Source organism: Pristiophorus japonicus, chromosome 2, assembly GCF_044704955.1.
Source record: "Pristiophorus japonicus isolate sPriJap1 chromosome 2, sPriJap1.hap1, whole genome shotgun sequence".
NCBI lineage: Eukaryota > Metazoa > Chordata > Chondrichthyes > Pristiophoridae > Pristiophorus > Pristiophorus japonicus.
Genome location: NC_091978.1, coordinates 297,731,110 through 297,750,386, shown reverse-complemented (window position 1 = coordinate 297,750,386; position 19,277 = coordinate 297,731,110). Strand labels below are relative to the sequence as shown.

The 19,277-nt window shown below is 47.3% G+C and overlaps 1 protein-coding gene across 3 annotated transcripts in view; it reads right to left on the bottom strand.

Annotated features, from left to right (window-relative positions):
* The window catches only part of idua (alpha-L-iduronidase), a 538,596-nt gene that overhangs the window by 111,642 nt on the left and 407,677 nt on the right, over positions 1–19,277 (bottom strand). For all 3 annotated transcript variants that reach the window (XM_070871632.1, XM_070871633.1, XM_070871634.1), the window contains one exon: positions 8,510–8,726. In XM_070871632.1, coding sequence (XP_070727733.1) covers positions 8,510–8,726 — 217 coding nt within the window. The remainder of the gene's footprint in view (positions 1–8,509; positions 8,727–19,277) is intronic.

Here is a 19,277-nt window from a genome sequence, read left to right as displayed (position 1 = left end):
GCTCCTGTCGAGCAGCGTGGGACCATCGCCCGGTACCACCCAGAGTGGTAGCTTGTGCACCGCTCCATCGTAGGAGACCTTTACGGTAGCACTGCTGATTACAAGAATCAGTTCTTTCGTGTAAGTTCCTAATCTCGTGCGAGCTGGAGTTAAGACTGGCCTTGAGGTCTTGTTGCACCACAACCTTTCGAAAGTCTTTTTGCCCATGGTAGACTGGCTTGCGCCCGTATCTAGCTCTATTGACACTGGGACTCCATTTAGTTCAACATTCAGCATGATCGGGGGACAATTCACGGTGAATGTGTGCACCCCATGTACCTCTGCCTCCTCTATCTGAGGCTCTGGTTCGTAGTGATCCTCCATGGATCTGTCCTCCTCTGCAACATGTTGGTTTGCAGGTTTAACAGGCTTAGCAGCTCGCCTGCATACTCGTTGGAGGTGTCCCATTGTTCCACAGCTCTTGTAAACGTATCCTTTGAATCGGCATGAATGGAAACGATGATCACCCCCGCAGCGCCAACAAGGTGTTAATGGCCTTGCATTCATCACCCTTGATGGTGGACTCTGAGACATCTGCGGACGTGTAGCTGCAGGTATGTTTGACCTGCCCTGTACGTTATGATTCGAAAACAACATCACCTTGCTCACAGTACTTGTAGCAGCACTTGTGTGCTGAGAGATTTGCTTCGTATTGTCACTGGTGGCAATGAACGCTATCGTTATGGCCTTACTCAAGGTCGGGGTCTCTACAGTCAAAAGCTTGCGAAGTATGGTTTCGTGGCCAATGCCAAGTATGAAAAAGTCTCTGAGCATGTGCTCCAAATCTCCTTCAAATTCGCAATATCCTGCAAGGTGTCTCAGCTCGGCGACATAACTCGCCACTTCCTGGCCTTCAGACCTGTTGTAGATGTAGAACCGGTACCTCGCCATCAGAACGCTTTCCTTCGGGTTCAAATGCTCTCAGACCAGTGTGCATAAATCGTTGTACGATTTCGCCGTGTGTTTCGCTGGAGTGAGCAGATTCTTCATGAGGCCATACGTTGGTGCCCCACAGATTGTGAGGAGATCGTTCTACATTTGGCAGTGCTCTCTTCTTCATCTAGCTCGTTGACCACGAAGTATTGGTCGAGTCGCTCCACAAAAGTTTCCCAATCATTTCCCTCCGAAAATTTCTCCAGGATGCCCATTGTTCTCTGCATCTTTGGGTTCGCTATCTGTATCTCGTCACCAGTTGTTGTGTATGGAGAAAGAGTCAGACTGAATACAGTGAGCTCAAAGTAAAGTGTGACCGTAGTCTTTTATTGCAGGTCTCTAGAGTGCCTCTCTAACCTGTGAAGCCTTCTTAAATACCTGTGCTCCCAAGGGATTATGGGATCCCTTGGGACTCCGGGGAATGAGCCCTCTGGTGGCTGTACAGAGTAAATACAAGTCCACATATATAACAGCAGTGTTCAATGATGTTCCAGGGTCTAATCAGGAGCTCTACAGTCTCATGATGGGGATGCTTTAATCTACTATCTATGGAGAAGGTGGCAGCATCTGAGATGGTTGATTGTTGTCCATGGTTTGCGAATAATGTTTGATCCTTCAGGTTGTACTGTGGGGTCCTCCATAAGGAATCCATTCTGCATGTCGCAGTTCTTCCAAGCATTTCGCCATTGGTCATCAAGGCTGAGAGGAGATCGCTGAAGGGCTTCGGCGACAGACCAAAATGGCCTTCTAGATTTGAGTCGGGTTGGTGGTAGGTTGTTCCAAGTCGGCCTGGATCAGCATGTCTTTGCTGGGGTAGCGGTTATATTCTTTGGAGACTGTATATTTGCGGTGTAGGTGTGGTGTGCGATGTTGGTGTCGATAAAAGCGTACCAGTGATAATTCTCATAGTAGAATTCAGCTGGACATCCATGGATTAGACATGCAGACTTGATAGCCATGCTGGAGAGCAGTGTTCCTCTGTAGAGTACACCAAGGTGAGTGCTGTCATACGGAGGGTTTGAGCATCTGCTCCCCATGTGGATCCGGTGAGTTTATGGATCAAGTTGACCCTACTCTTTAGTTTCTTCCCAAGGTTCTCGAGATGTTGTCTATATGACAGGGTGCAATCAAGTGCGACTCCGAAATAGGAGGTTTTTTTTGCATGGTTTAACTCTGCGCTGCAAAAAGAGACTTTCAAAGCTTGGTTTGCTTGATGGGTGTTGAGGTGGAATGTCAAGGTGACGGTCTTTTGCAGGTTTGGCCGGAGTTGCCATCGGCGGAAGTAGGCCTCCATCCTCTGTAAATCACTGATCAGGATCGCCTCGGCGATGGATAGATTCAAGTTTTGTGTGGCCAAGGCAATGTCATCAGCGGATTCAAACTTGCGGGATTCTGTTTCGAGCAGGTCACTATTGTAAACGTTGATCATTTTCCAACAGTCTATCGACTCTGGATCAGTTCCTATGGACGGGAGGGTAGCTAATGTAACACCACTTTTTAAAAAAGGAGGGAGAGAGAAAACGGGTAATTATAGACCGGTTAGCCTGACATCAGTAGTGGGGAAAATGTTGGAATCAATCATTAAGGATGAAAAAGCAGCACATTTGGAAAGCAGTGACAGGATCGGACCAAGTCAGCATGGACTTATGAAGGGGAAATCATGCTTGACGAATCTTCTGGAATTTTTTTGAGGATGTAACTAGCAGAGTGGACAAGGGAGAACCAGTGGATGTGGTGTATTTGGACTTTCAAAAGGCTTTTGACAAGGTCCGGCACAAGAGATAGGTGTGCAAAATCAAAGCACATGGTATTGGGGGTAATATACTGACGTGGATAGAGAACTGGTTGGCAGACAGGAAACAGAGAGTCGGGATAAACGCGTCCTTTTCAGAATGGCAGGCAGTGACTAGTGGGGTGCCGCAGGGCTCAGTGCTGGGACCTCAGCAGCTCTTTACAATATACATTAACGATTTAGATGAAGGAATTGAGTGTAACATCTCCAAGTTTGCGGATGACACTAAACTGGGTGGCAGTGTGAGCTGTGAGGAGGACGCTAAGAGGCTGCAGGGTGACTTGGACAGGTTAGATGAGTGGGCAAATGCATGGCAGATGCAGTATAATGTGGATAAATGTGAGGTTATCCATTTGGGGGCAAAAACACGAAGGCAGAATATTATCTGGATGGCGGAAGATTCGGAAAAGGGGAGGTGCAACGAGACCTGGGTGTCATGGTTCATCAGTCATTGAAAGTTGGCATGCAGGTACAGCAGGTGGTGAAGAAGGCAAATGGCATGTTGGCCTTCATAGCTAGGGGATTTGAGTATAGGAGCAGGGAGGTCTTACTGCAGTTGTATAGGGCCTTAGTGAGGCCTCACCTGGAATATTGTGTTGAGTTTTGGTCTCCTAATCTGAGGAAGGACATTCTTGCTATTGAGGGAGTGCAGCGAAGGTTCACCAGACTGATTCCAGGGATGGCTGGGCTGTCATATGAGGAGAAACTGGATCAACTGAGCCTTTATTCACTGGAGTTTAGAAGTATGAGAGGGGATCGCATAGAAACGTGTAAGATTCTGACGGGACTGGACAGGTTAGATGTGGGAAGAATGTTCCCGATGTTGGGGAAGTCCAGAACCAGGGGACATAGTCTTAGGATAAGGGGTAGGCCATTTAGGACTGAGATGAGGAGAAACTTCTTCACTCAGAGATTTGTTAACCTGTGGAATTCCCTGCCGCAGAGGGTTGTTGATGCCAGTTCATTGGATATATTCAAGAGGGAGTTAGATATGGCCCTTACGGCTAAGGGGATCAAGGGGTATGGAGAGAAAGCAGGAAAGGGGTACTGAGGGAATGATCAGCCATGATCTTATTGAATAGCGGTGCAGGCTCAAAGGGCCGAATAGCCTACTCCTGCACCTATTTTCTATGTTTCTATGTAATAACATGGCTGCCAGGACAGAACCCTGTGGCAGTCCTTTGTTCAATGTCCTCTATCTGCTCTTCTGGGTGCCAGAGTACACACGACCGCATCGGTTGCTAAGCATGGAGTTGAGAAGATGGATCGTTGTTTTCCAGGGTAAAATGGTGGAGAGCTTGAAAAGCAGTCCATGTGTCATATGTCGTTGATAAGTCCACGAGTGCTACAGCAGTCTTGAGCTGGCGCTAGAAGACTGCTTTGATATACGTTCGTAAAGTTACTACTTGGTCGCAGCAGTTGCGTCCGCTCTTGAAGCTTGCGGATGACACTAAGCTGGGTGGCAGTGTGAGCTGTGAGGAGAATGCTAAGAGGCTGCAGGGTGACTTGGCCAGGTTAGCTGAGTGGGCAAATGCATGGCAGATGCAGTATAATGTGGATAAGTGTGAGGTTATCCACTTTGGTGGCAAAAACAGGAAGGCAGATTATCTGAATGGTGACAGATTAGTAAAAGGGGAGGTGCAACGAGACCTGGGTGTCATGGTACATCAGTCATTGAAAGTAGGCATGCAGGTAGAGCAGGCAGTTAATAAAGCAAATGGCATGTTGGCCTTCATAGCGAGAGGATTTGAGTACAGGAGCAGGGAGGTCTTACTGCAGTTGTACAGGGCCTTGGTGAGGCCTCACCTGGAATATTGTGTACAGTTTTGGTCTCCTAATCTGAGGAAGGACAGTTCTTGCTATTGAGGGAAGGTTCACTAGACTGATTCCCGGGATGGCAGGACTGACATATGAAGAAAGACTGGATCGACTAGGCTTATATTCACTGGAATTTAGAAGAATGAGAGGGGATTTTATAGGAGCATATAAAATTCCGATAGGATTGGACAGGTTAGATGCAGGAAGAATGTTTCCGATGTCGGGGAAGTCCAGATCCAGGGGTCACAGTCTAAGGATAAGGGGTAAGCCATCTAGGACCGAGATGAGGAGAAACTTTTTCACCCAGAGAATTGTGAACCTATAGATTTCTCTTCCACAGAAAGTTGTTGAATCCGAATCATTGGATATATTCAAAAGGGAGTTAGATGTGACCCTTACGGCTAAAGAGATCAGAGGGTATGGAGAGAAGGCAGGAGTGGGGTAGTGAAGTTGCATGATCAGCCATAATCATATTGAATGGTGGTGCAGGCTCGAAGGGCCGAGTGACCTGCTCCTGCACCTATTTTCTATGTTTCTATGTATACTCCTTAGGAATGATAAGGGCTAGACTGTGGAGTAATAGCCTCTCCAGCACTTTATAACAAGTGCAAAGTAAGGAGATTGGGCGGTAGCTGGAGGCTTCACAAGCATTCTTTCCCTGCTTCAGGAGGGCAATTATTTTAGTCTCGTTCCAAATAGGTGGAATTTTACTGGTTACCAGTACCTCAGAGAAGAATGGATCCCAGTGCTTTTAAGAATTCTGGGTAAACATCATCTGGATCAGCGGCTTTTCCAGATTTGGTTGTCGTTTGATCCATTCACCTTGGATGAACCAGACATAGTTGACGATCTTGGTGCCCCAATCAAATTTGTCGAAAGCTGCCGCTTCACCTGGCATCGAAATTCATTGTTTGCATCAAGTGGGATGCAATGACTTCCACTCTGATGGTCATCCTGTGTTTATAGGCGGGGTTTGCCTTGCCATGTTGAGCAGGGCCCATGCTTTCCTGCTGAAGTGAGTGAAGTTAGACTTCTCCATAAGGCTCCTCCACCTTTCACGTCTCGCCGAGTTCAAGGACCCCAGCATTGCGGTGGCTATGGCTGGGTTCTTGCTCAGCGAATACTCCTGATAGAGAGCCTCATTTTCTTCCAAGAGATAGAAAGTGGGATTAGGCTGGATAGGTCTTTTTTGACCAGTGCAGACACAAAGGGCAAATGGGCTGCTTATGTGCCATAAACGTATATGATTCTATGGGGGGGGAATTTTTCAGGGGGTCAGTAGTGGGATAAAAAAATTTCTGACAGCGAGTCGAGAACCCGCTGTCATCCCACCGCCACGCTACATTCACAGATGTCGGGTCTGCCATGGCTGAACAGACCCGACACGCAGCAGTGGGGAAGACAATTTAGGTTATTAACAGCCCATTAAACAGTATTTTGAGCTCGCCATACCATTTTATGAGGTCGCCCACGGGGCCCATGCTGCTCATGATCACATCAGGGAGTTCTATTACCATGAAATCGACTCTTTACTTGAGAGCTGCAAATGTGCTAAGAAAGCACTCATCTCACAGCTGTTCACTTTCCAAGCTCAGAAGCTGTTGCTGGCTGCATTTGGAAGACAGATTGAGCTTTATGCAGGTTGCGGGTTTGGAGCAAACTTTGTATCCAGTGTCATCTCATTAGAACAACCTCTCACCATTGACAGATTGCTTCTGTCATCTCAAGTTCACCTGCCATCTATTACATCAGCATTAGTGCCCTGAAACGGTCTCATCTTGGTCCTCAGAATCCCACCATAATCAGCCCCAACACCAGGCACACCAGCAGCACCAACAACAACACTAACCTTCTCCACAATCAACTGATGTTGCATAGGACAGAGGGCTTCAGCACCCGACATTGCTGCCCAGGAGGCCTTAATGCTGTACACCCTGGCTGCCACCCAACACCATAAATTATCCCTACAAAGGGATAATTCGCCCAAGCCATTCCTTTCATACATATCAGCATTGTAGGGCACTGTTATGTCTCACCATTCACTACAACTCACTTCCAAAGGTGTACACAAATCTGTCCAAGAACGCAAAGTGTTGAAAATAAAGATTCCAATGTTTGACAGCACATTACAGAAACTTCACATGAACATTGGCTAAAACACACAAGTGCCTACCCTTGTGTGTTGTTTGTTGATATTATTGGACCAGGATGAGGGTGAGTGTGAGGGGTGGGTAGTGAGATGGGGTTGTGATAATGCAGATAGAGAGGGATGGGTGCAGGTGCAAGGTAAGTTGATGTGAGTAAGGATGTGCAGGAGTAGGTAGGGAAGGCACACTGATGGGGATGTGATGAGTGACACATCAGGATGAGGTTGAGTGTGTCTTTGCAGTAATGTTTCGAGATCTACTGAGACCATTGAAAGGTTTGCACCACTGCAGCCTGATCCTCCTAATGACATTCTGCTTGTGTTCTCCTTGCAATGTGCAACCAGGCTGCATTGGTCTCCTGGGGAGGTTTCTTCCAGCCATTGGAAGGGAAGAGGACCTCTCTGCGTGCTGTGACTCCCTCCAGATCCCCTTGCCATTGGACCAAGACCTTACTCTGTCAAGTCCGTGTAGTAGCTAGTGTGCACAGGCATCTTCCACCCTTTAAAATGAAGTTTGGGACCTGGCTTCAGTCATCTTCAAACTCATTTTAGTGTGGAAACAAGTCATCCTTGACACCGAGGTACTGCCTAAGAAGAAGATATGGAGGGAGTCATGGGAGAGCCTGGGTGCAGCCATGCACCTCTGTGCAGTGCTTGTCAGTGTTTGCAGCATCACAATGCTGTAGGACACCGACAGCACAAATGTCAAAATTAATTTGCGCATGGTCCCTTTAAGGAAACTAGCTGATGATGCATCATCAAGTGACGTCATCAGACCTGCTTCCTTCAATTGGCCGGCAAACATGCTGGTCAGACATAACGAGCCCAATCAACGTAAAATCATTCTACACAGCGCAGGCAGCAACGAGGTCGTGACCCGCAAGCGACCCCGGCCGCACTGAACCCGTCTGCGATTCTGAGGAAGGTCCATTTGAAAAAAAGAATATTACAAGTTTACAAAAATCAGAAATAAATCCATATAAAGCTTTCACTGTGTTATATGCATCTGTGTCACCAGTGATCTTAAAAAGATTATAGCATACAATGAATATTTTAGCATCTTTTTCACAGACCATACCCATGCATTATGAATGAAAACGTTTTGTACTCTTCTGATCTCAACAGCTAAGTATTACTATCAAATGTAAACTCGAATTTCATTCCTAACATTGTTCTCAGCTTCCATTTTTCCTGAAGGCAATCACCGCGATATGGTTCCTAAGCCACCTGGTGCTTTCAGTACCTCACTCAAATGGCCACTATTTATGTATGAGCCTTGACAGTGTAAGTTGGTAAACAATGCAATGGCAGGGGCCAAACCCGATTTTGTCCTCATTCCACGTTCACACACCTCCATCAGGGTTTCATGATTGGCTTCTTCCTAAGCTGAGGCACTGAGGTCAACTGTAGCACCTCTACCATGATCCCAACTCAGATCAGGTAACTCAGCCCATTCTGGGAATCAAACCTGGAACTCTTCCTAACTGTGGCTTGGCTACTCACTAGATAAAGTATGATTTCAGTGTGAAGATGATAGAATTCTATATCAGAAATCATGGTGTGATCAGAAAGCTGAGGTGTTCCAAATGCTTGAGAATCGAAGCTTTACTTGAGATTCAGAAAAAGCTAGTAAATACTACAGAAATTACTTTTCAAAAATGGATACTTCAGCAGCCTTAAGTATTGATTTATAAATGTTTACATGTGCTGCATGAATTAATAGATATAGTTGTGTTAACAGAGATTTAATACACAGCTTAAAGATATTTTTTTCTACTTACCTAATAATGCCAATAATCCCATTACAGTGAGCACTGGTTTGCGAACCATCTGCACATGTGGAGGTTTTGTATTATTCATCTGAAACCTTGCAGTCAGAGTCCTCTGTGTAAAGTAATTTGGGTAGTAGTTCAGGAAGGCATTATCATTGCTAAGCAATGTAAAGTTGACAGTGTTCTGTGGATTCGCAATTAGCAGATTCTGGTGCTGTGCTATTACCTAGCAGAAAAAAAAGAAGATATTAAAGCATTTTAGTAAATGATAGATTTTTAACTGTAGCAGCAATCATTAATTAGGAATGGAAATATTGTGGGAACCGAGCAGCAGGGTTCCTTATACAATAAAGCCTTTTGCATGCTTTTGCATTTGTGTATATGCAGGTAAGGGTCAACTTTCTGTTTAAACTCAATTCACTATTATTTTGTAGAATTATTGGGACTAGGTCTTAACAAATAGTTTGTGTCACTGTCATGTATCATTTATTCCGTGACTAACTGCATTTAACAAAAGGAGAGTGCCACACTTAGATCATTATTGAAGACTATTAATAAAAATAAGCGCCCCAAAATTAATTTGAAAGCATAAGCCATTTGTTCCGATACTTAAATAGTCTGAAAGTTTCCAAAAATAGGAGTGTTTCGCTCCCAATAAACATCTGTGACAGATTCTGACTTCTTCTAATTTCTTCTTAGGCAGTCCCCCGGTGTCAAGAATGATTTGCTTCCACACTAAAATGAGTTCTAAGGTGACTGATGAGACCAATGCAGGATCTACAGTCGCTGTCACAGGTGGGGCAGACGATGGTTGGAGGGACGGGTGGATAGGGTGCTTAATTTGTCGTACGCTCCTCTGCTGTTTGAACTTGCTTCCGCGTGCACCCGGCGAAGAGACTCAAAGTGTTCGCCGCTTTCTCGGATGCTTCTCCTCCACTTTCAGTGGCCGTGGGCCAGGGAGTCGGTGGGGATGTTGCATTTTTTCAAGGAGGCTTTGAGGGTGTCCTTAAAGTGTTTTCTCTGCCCACTTGGAGCTCAACTGCCGTGACGTAGCTCGGAGTAGAGTGCTTGTTTTGGGAGTCAACATCGGACTGTACCAGTGACATACAGCGGTACCCACAGTATTGATGTATTTCAGAAAACATAAGACGAGTATACAAATGCAAAATGAATTTCCCCTAAATATAATTGCCCTTAAGATGTTTAATTTAGGAGTAACAAGATTTTAAATTAAAATAATCCGTACTTAGATGTCATGAAATGGTAAGTACAGATTTGCATTATGATTCCCCTACAATTTCGTTTCTAAGATCAGCTGTAGAGTCAGAAGAGATACAAAGCAAAACCTACATCATTTGTGTTATGTATGTAACTATGTAATACTTGCCACCAGAGGGCGCGACTGTTGGAGTCTTACGTGTAGGGCCAGTATAAAAGGTTGGCTTCCATGTTGTTAGGCACTCTGGAGTTGTAATAAAGAAGACTAAGGTCACACTAAGTTTAGTTCACAGTACTCAGCCTCGTGGAGTTCTTCTATATACAACAACAGGCGACAACTAACAGAATACGAACTTTCACACAACCATGGCTGCCATTGCTATATTAGAGAGATTTGTAGAGGGTGATGATTGGAAAGCCTTCGTCGAGCGTCTCGATCAGTACTTCGTGGCCAATGAGCTGGAAGGAGACACTAACGCGGCCAAGCGCAGGCCGGATCTCCTCACCGTCTGTGGGTCTAAAATATACGGCCTCATCAAGAATCTGCTCGCACCGACAAAACCAAAGGAGAAGGAATATACAGAGTTGTGCACGCTGGTTCGGGACCACCTCAAGCCGAAGGAGAGTATCCTCATGGCCAGGTATCGGTTTTACACGCACCATCACTCCGAGGGCCAGGACATGGCGGATTATGTCGCCGACCTGAGACACCTCGCGGGACCTTGCTATTTTGGAACTGCGTTGGGACTTTTTTGTGCTGGACATAACCACGAGGTCATTCTTCGAAAGCTGCTGACTGCCGAGACCCTAGACCTGAGCAGGGCCATCGCGATCGCCCAGGCATGCATGGCCACGGACGATAACACCAAACAGATATCTTCTCAACATCGAAGCTCACCGGCAAGTACTGTGTATAAAATGGTGTCGCGAGCAGGCCGTACTGCATATGGCAGGGCTTGTACATCTGCGGCTGCAAGACCTGTGATGACTCAGAGTCCGTCATCGGGAGTGAATGTGAATCCATTAGCACCGTGTTTGTGCTGCGGGGGTAATCATCGGGCCCATCAATGTCGATTCAAGCACTATGTGTGCAAAGGTGATGGGCAATGATGGGGCACCTCCAGCGAATGTGCAAATGTGCTGCGACACACCACGTGGCAGAGGATGATCGATCCGGCGCGGATCATGCAGCACAGGCAACTCAACCCGACGAAGAAGTGTATGGGTACATGCCTTCACCACCAAGAGCCCTCCTATAATGCTGAAAGTCAAATTAAATGAAGTTCCAGTATCCATGGAGTTGGACACGGGTGCGCATCAGTCAATAATGAGCCAGAAGGTTTTCAAGAAACTGTGGGGAAATAAAGCACAAAGGCCCAAACTGAGCCCGATGAATACAAAGCTGCATATATACACCAAAGAGCTCATACCAGTCATTGGAAGTGCGGCAGTGAAGGTATCGTATGATGGAGCTGTGCATGACCTATCATTGTGGATTGTCCCAGGCAATGGTCCAACGCTGTTCGGCAGAAGCTGGCTAGAAAAGATTCGATGGAATTGGAACAACATCAAAGCACTATCTTCAGTGGATGATGCCTCGTGTGCTCAAGTGCTGAGCAAGTTTCCCTCGCTATTCAAACCAGGCATCGGCAACTTCACAGGCGGCAAAGTAAAGATCCATCTAGACGCCGATGCACGGCCCATCCATCACAAGGCTCGGACGGTTCCGTACATGATGAGGGAAAAAGTCGAGATCGAACTGGACAGACTCCAATGTGAAGGAATCATATCGCCAATCGAGTTCAACGAGTGGGCTAGTCCAATTGTTCCGGTGTAGCAAAGCGATGGCACGGTCAGAATCTGCGGAAACTACAAGGTAACGATTGACCGAGTCTCACTACAGGACCAGTACCCGCTGCCCAAGGCGGATGACCTGTTCGCAACGTTAGCGGGGAGAAGTCGTTCACCAAGTTGGACCTAACCTCCGCCTACATGACACAGAAGTTGGCTGAATCTTCGAAAAGACTGACGTGCATCAACACACACCCAACCAGCAATCGACCTCGCTGTCAATCACGAGGATGAACCCACCGTTCCTGACAGTCCGGTCAGACCAGCCACGGTGCAGTGCAGCAATGGTCCAACCAACTCACACACACCAGGGTTTGAACTTGGACAATTAACCAGGGAGCGAAGGGCTCCGGATCGCCTCAACTTGTAAATAACTTGTACCGAAGACTTTGGGGAGGGGGGGGAAATGATCTTATGTATGTAACTGTGTAATACTTGCCATCAGAGGGTGCCACTGTTGGAGTCCTTATGGTCACCTGCACACACGGCAAGGCCAATATATAAAAGGTTGGTTGCCATGTTGTTTAGGCCCTCTGGAGTTGTAATAAAGAAGCCTAAGGTCACACTAAGTTTAGCTCACAGTACTCAGCCTCATGGAGTTCTTCTATACACAACAATTTATCTCATTAGTATGAAAACATCAGAAGAGTTGTGGGACAATTATGTAGATCTAATGATTGGTTACAGAGTGGAACTGACAGAAGGCTGGCATTGGGCAAGGAATGTTGTGCAGCATGTGTGGAGGGAACAGGACAAAAGAGACTTGGAATTATATAGCGCCTTTCATAACCACCGGACATATCAAAGCACTTTACAGCCAATGAAGTCATTTTGGGGTGTAGTCACTGTTGTAATGTAGGAAATGCGGCAGCCAATTTGCGCACAAGCAAGTTCCCACAAACAGCAATGTGATAATGACCAGAAAATCTGTTTTTGTGTTATGTTGATTGAGGGATAAACTTCCCTGCTCTTCCCTGTTCACCTATCATCCCTGTGCTTGCTGACTTACATTGCTAGACATTCTCATCCTTGGTTTCAAATCCCTGCGTGGTCCTTCCCTTCCCTTCCCGTCAACCTGGAAACATTGCGAGTTGTGGGGGGGGGGGGTAGGTGACAGCAGGACCGGCAACCAGGAGGGAGGAGGGACTGGTAAACATCGCGGGCTAGTGAGGACCGGGGTTCAGACCGGCAATCGAAGGAAGCATGGACCGGGAGAATTTGCATGATTGGTGGGGTGGGGGGAGGGTCAGACCGCCAAACGGGAGGGGGTAACTGGGAAATATCGCGGGGTTGGTTGTGGGGGACAGGGGGGAATTGGACCGGAAATCGGGTAGAAGGGGAGTGGGAAGTTAATAAGGGGTTGGAACAGCAATGGGGAGGAAGAGTGACTGGGGGGCTTTGTGGAGGTTTGGTCGGATCAGCAATCAGGAGGAAGGATGGAATGGGAAACATTGCGAGATTGCGGGGGGGAGGGTAATTCAGACCAGTAATCGGAAGGACCAGATAGATCTGGTTTGGAGAGGAGTTGGGGTGGTCAGCCAATCGTGACAGAAGATTTGCTTGAAGGGCTGGGAGGAGCACTCCTGCTCTTCCTAGCCCACAAAGGAATGCGGTAAAAAGTGCTTACCTGTTGGACCCGGCTACTCCCACCAATCTTTAGCTGCCAGGTTTGCCGAGTCGTGGGAAAGTCATGCAGAAGGCATTAAATTCCAATTCTTGCCAAAATATCAGGAACAGCACCTCATTTGAATATTATAACCACAGTGTGGGTTATTCGGATGCCCTGAAACCCGCCGTGGTTGAAACGGAAGCTGGCATGTTCCCGGCAGGTTGGGGCCGGGTTTCTACAAATTTTGCAATTTAACACCCCCACCCCTGTCAGAGTAACAGAGAAAATACGATCTTGAGAAATTTCTGAAAAATTGTGAATCTAATATAATTGTTAAGAATAGAATGGAGTATTGGTTGGATTAAGGGCCAAAGTGCTCTACCTTAAATATAACGGAAGATGACTGAATACTGAAGAGCTAACACTATTTAGCTAGCATGGAAAGTCTGAATTTTCATACAAGTTTCCACCTGTTTTGGGGTGATAAATGGAACAAAATGGGTTGTTAGATGCTACCGACTCAAATTTGCCAGTCCCCTTTAAGGCCAACCAGCAGCCTGATCCACTCAATGCAAATGAGGTCACGGGGACAAAGCAACCCCCTCCAACCCATTTTCCACAGCTAACATCCAAACCTACATAATTACTACTCATCATCATAGGCAGTCCCTCGGAATCGAGGAAGACTTGCTTCCACTCTAAAAATGAGTCCTTAGGTGGCTGAACAGTCCAATGTGAGAGCCACAGTTCCTGTCACAGGTGGAACTGGTTTGCCGCACGCTCTTTCCGCTGCCTGCGCTTGATTTCTGCATGCTCTTGGCGACGAGACTCGAGGTGCTCAGCGCCCTCCCGGATGCACTTCCTCCACTTAGGGCAGTCTTTGGCCAGGGACTCCCAGGTGTCAGTGGGGTGTTGCACTTTATCAGGGAGGCTTTGAGGGTGTCCTTGCAACGTTTCCTCTGCCCATCTTTGGCTCGTTTGTCGTGAAGGAGTACCGAGTAGAACGCTTGCTTTTGGAGTCTTATGTCTGGCATGCGAACAATGTGGCCTGCCCAGCGAAGCTGATCAAATGTGGTCAGTGCTTCAATGCTGGGGATGTTGGCCTGGTCGAGGACGCTAACGTTTGTGCGTCTGACCTCCCAGGGGATTTGCAGACATCGTTGGTGGTATTTCTCCAGCGACTTGAGGTGTCTACTGTACATAGTCCATGTCTCTGAGCCATACAGGAGGGCGGTTATTACTACAAACCTGTAGACCATGAGCTTGGTGGCAGATTTGAGGGCCTGCCTTCGAACACTCTTTTCCTCAGGCGGCCAAAGGCTGCACTGGCGCACTGGAGGCGGTGTTGAATCTCGTCGTCAATGTCTGCTCTTGTTGATAAGTGGCCCCCGAGGAATGGGAAATGGTCCACGTTGTCCAGGGCCGCGCCGTGGATCTTGATGACTGGGGAGGCAGTGCTGTGCAGTGGGGACAGGTTGGTGAAGGATCTTTGTCTTACGGATGCTTAGCGTAAGGCCCATGCTTTTGTACGCCTCAGTAAATACATTGACCATGATTTGGAGTTCAGCCACTGTATGTGCGCAGATGCAGGCGTCGTCCGCGTACTGTAGCTCGACGACAGATGTTGGGGTGCACTTGGACCACTCCAGCGGGGAGATTGTTGACTGTAAGGTGGAGCATGGCAGCGAGGAAGATTGAGAAGAGGGTTGGGGCGATGATGCAGCCCTGCTTGACCCCAGTCCGGACGTGGATTGGGTCTGTAAGGGATCCGTTGGTAAGGATCACGGCCTGCATGTCATCGTGGAGCAGGTGGAGGATGGTGACGAACCTTTGGGGGCATCTGAAACGGAGGACGCTCCATAGACCCTCGCGGTTGACAATGTCAAAGACCTTTGTAAGGTCGAAGGCGGCCATGTATAAGGGCTGTTGCTGTTTCCTGAATTTTTCCTGCAGGTGTCGCGCTGTAAAAATCATGTCCGTTGTGCTCCGTAGGGGATGAGATCCGCACTGTGACTCCGGGAGGAGGACTCTAGCGACGACTTTCCCAGTGGCTGATAGCAGGGAGATTCCTCTGTAGTTGCCGCAGTCGGACTTGTCCCCTTTTTTAAAGATGGTCACGATCACTACATCTCTGAGATCTCCCAGCATGCTCTCCTCTCTCCAGATGAGAGAGATGAGGTCATGTATTCGCGCCAACAGTGCCTCTCCACCATACTTCAGTGCCTCAGCGGAGATTCGATTCGCTCCCGTAGCCTTGTTGTTCTTAAGCTGTCTTATGTCTTTTTCTACCTCATGTAGTGCTGGGGTTTTACTGAGGTGGTGGCGGGTAGCATGCTGCAGGATGGAGTCGAGAACACTCGAATCAAAGGCAGAGTCTCGGTTGAGGAGATCTTCGAAGTGCTCCTTCCAGCAGGCCCTGACTGCCTCGGTGTCCTTGATGAGTGTTTCCCCGTTCTTTGGCCAGCAGTGGGGTGGGGACTTGGGTGACCTTGACTGCGATGAAGAATCCTCACATATCATGGCTGTCGGCCAGCTGCTGTATCTCCTGTGCTTTCTCCATCCATCATCTGTTCTTTCGGTCCCGAGTTTTTTGTTAACAACATAAGTGGCAGTAAGAGATGCAGTAAAGTATCCATGAGGCAGATACCACATTGAGGAGACCATTTCGACTGAAGGTTGGTGTTACTTTGCCTCCATATTGATCTTCTTAGTACTCTAGAGGGTTATTAGGATAAAAAGCCCATAAATTAAATATAACATTTAAATCGTGTCGAGATAAAAGTGGCATTTTCTCAAATTAAAGAATAAAATCATTTCGTGCCTTTTGTCCCTACACTCCATTCCGGTGACTTTAATCAAAACAGTACTGGTATTATTGCTCCACACCTGCCATATATCAAAATTGAGGGCCAGGAGGAAATTGCTCTGCCATTATCCCGAATCCAGCCCAGTGTCTTTGATCATAGACCAGCCATATGCAATACATAAAAAAAAAGTGGCTAATAATTAACATTAAAGTAAATTATGCAATTAGGGCTCATCCTAATGGCTCAATGGGTAAGTACACAGTTAGTACAATTCTACCTTCAATTCCTCATCAATGCTGATTTCAGACAAGGCACTTTTCACCCGGCGGGGGGTGGGGGTTGGGGGGAGGAGGGAAGGGGATCGCTACCAGCTCCCGGTTTTTCTTTATCTTTTAAAGTGCAGATTAATGCTTAGAAATAGAAAAAGTGCAGATTAATGCTTAACAAATTTCAAGACGACATTGGATGAAATCCCACAACAGAGGAAATGTTGGTGGTGAAATTGCCCCTTTTTGAGAGGCCCGTTAGCGCCTCCAGGGGGGTAAAGATACTTTTCACCCAGCGGTGGGGGGGGGGGGGGGGGTGGGGGAGAGGAGCGCTACCAGCTCCCGGAAAATTATCCGGGAGGTTGCGGAGGTGCTACCACAGCAGTGCCGTGCCCCGCAGGTATGTCATCGCAGTGTGTGGTATCCTCCTCAGCACCCCGTGGGGGAAATTACCCCGCTGGCGCTAACGGGCCTCTCAAAAAGGGGCAATTTCACCACCAACATTCCCTCTGTTGTGGGATTTCATCCAATTTCATCCAATGTAGTCTTGAAATTTGTTAACATTAATCTACACTTTTTCTATTTCTAAGCATTAATCTGCACTTTAAAAGATAAAGAAAAACCGGGAGATGGTACCGATCCCCTTCCCTTGCAAGGCTGGCACTAGTGGGTGTCAAAGCCAGCTTCGCGGGTCGCAAAGCTGGCCAACATCTGCTCGCAGGGCAGAAGTTAAATGGTAGGTCGCTAGCGCCCCGCGCCGCCATCTTACATTTATTGCCGACTCTCGGGTCGGCTCACTTACCTATTCTTTTGCGTTTTAAGTGCCGGGCCCCAGACCCGGTACCACGCTGCCCTGATGATTCTGCCGAGGCCATCAGAGTGTGCAAGGGCCCTCACCATTAAGCGAAGGGGAGGGGTCTTGAAGTACGTCAGCGCTACGCGGAGCATCCGTGTAGCGCTTCCGATCGTGCCCCGTTAGCACCACTGGTCCCGCCTCTAAAGGATGTGGAGAGCGCGAGATTGCGCTCCACTTCCTTTTAGGGGCAGTAAACCCAAATTAATGGCTGGGGCGGGACTTGCCCGCCGGGCGTAGGAAATCCCATCCTGAGCGGATTACCTCCCCTTATCAGGGCGCAGCGCAATTTTGCCCCCATTATTTAATTTGTTGACTTCCCTAGAGTTACAAATTCACATACTGCAATATCAAACCTGATACACAGCTTTCATATTTCTTTTATTCTTTACTTTTTCTCATACTGGAATGACATTGGCCTTTTCTAAACCTTCATCAACTGGTCAGATGTTGAATGCTGAAGTTTCAGCCTATAGACCGGTCAAGTATAGTTTTAGAAAATGCTATGAATTGATCAAATAACATTGAAAATGCCCATTGAAGCTCACACTTTTAGTATTCCAGCACTCCCACCTACTCATCCGGTTATGTTTGGAACAGCCCTAAAAACCTGATGCACTGCCTTTCAGAATATTCCAGACATTTACCACCCTTTATGTGAAGAAGTTCCTACTGCTGTTTGATCTAAAGCCCCAATTTTAACTATCAGCCGGAGTCATGTGGGTGGGGTCAGTGGCCCTCTGTAGCATAGGGTGTCTACATAGAACCTGTCAGTCTTGCACCTGAACACGACGTGATGTGATAGATAGCTGGCATCTCAGGCGGCAGGAAGCTGCTACTGGGACATGAAGGAATGGTCTCTGGCATAAGAACATAAGAATTAGGAACAGGAGTAGGCCATCTAGCCCCTCAAGCCTGCTCCGCCATTCAAAAAGATCATGGCTGATCTGGCCGTGGACTCAGCTCCACTTACCCGCCCGCTCCCCATACCCCTTAATTCCCTTATTGGTTAAAAATCTATCTATCGGTGATTTGAATACATTCAATGAGCTAGCCTCAACTGCTTCCCTGGGCAGAGAATTCCACAGATTCACAACCCTCTGGGAGAAGAAATTCCTTCTCAACTCAGTTTTAAATTGGCTCCCCCGTATTTTGAGGCTGTGCCCCCTAGTTCTCGTCTCCCCGACTAGTGGAAACAACTTCTCTGCCTCTATCTTGTCTATCCCTTTCATTATTTTAAATGTTTCTATAAGATCACCCCTCATCCTTCTGAACTCCAATGAGTAAAGACCCAGTCTACTCAATCTATCATCATAAGGTAACCCCCTCATCTCCGGAATCAGCCTAGTGAATCGTCTCTGTACCCCCTCCAAAGCTAGTATAATCCTTCCTTAAGTAAGGTGACCAAAACTGCACGCAGTACTCCAGGTGCGGCCTCACCAATACCCTGTACAGTTGCAGCAGGACCTCCCTCTTGCAATGAAGGCCAACATTCCATTCGCCTTCCTGATTACCTGCTGTACCTGCAAACTAACCTTTTGGGATTCATGCACAAGGACCCCCAGGTCCCTCTGCACCGCAGCATGTTGCAATTTCTCCCCATTCAAATAATATTCCCTTTTATTGTTTTTTTTTCCAAGGTGGATGACCTTACATTTAACGACAAACCTTAGCCCATTCGCTTAACCTATCTAAATCTCTTTGCAGCCTCTCTGTGTCCTCTACACAACCTGCTTCCCCACTAATCTTTGTGTCATCTGCAAATTTTGTTACAATACACTCTGTCCCCTCCTCCAGGTCATCTATGTATATTGTAAACAGTTGTGGTCCCCGCACCGATCCCTGTGGCACACCACTAGCCGCCGATTTCCAACCTGAAAAGGACCCATTTATCCCCAACTCTCTGCTTTCTGTTAGGCAGCCAATTCTCTATCTATGCTAATACATTTCCTCTGACTCCGCGTACCTTTATCTTCTGCAGTAACCTTTTGTGTGGCACCTGGTACCTCCCCAGAGTCCAGAGAATTTTGGTAGATTATAACCAATGCATCTGCTATAACTTCTGCCATCTCTTTTAATACCCTGGGATGCATTTCATCAGGACCAGGGGACTTGTCTACCTTGAGTCCCATTAGTCTGTCCAGCACTAACTTCCTAGTGATAGTGATTGTCT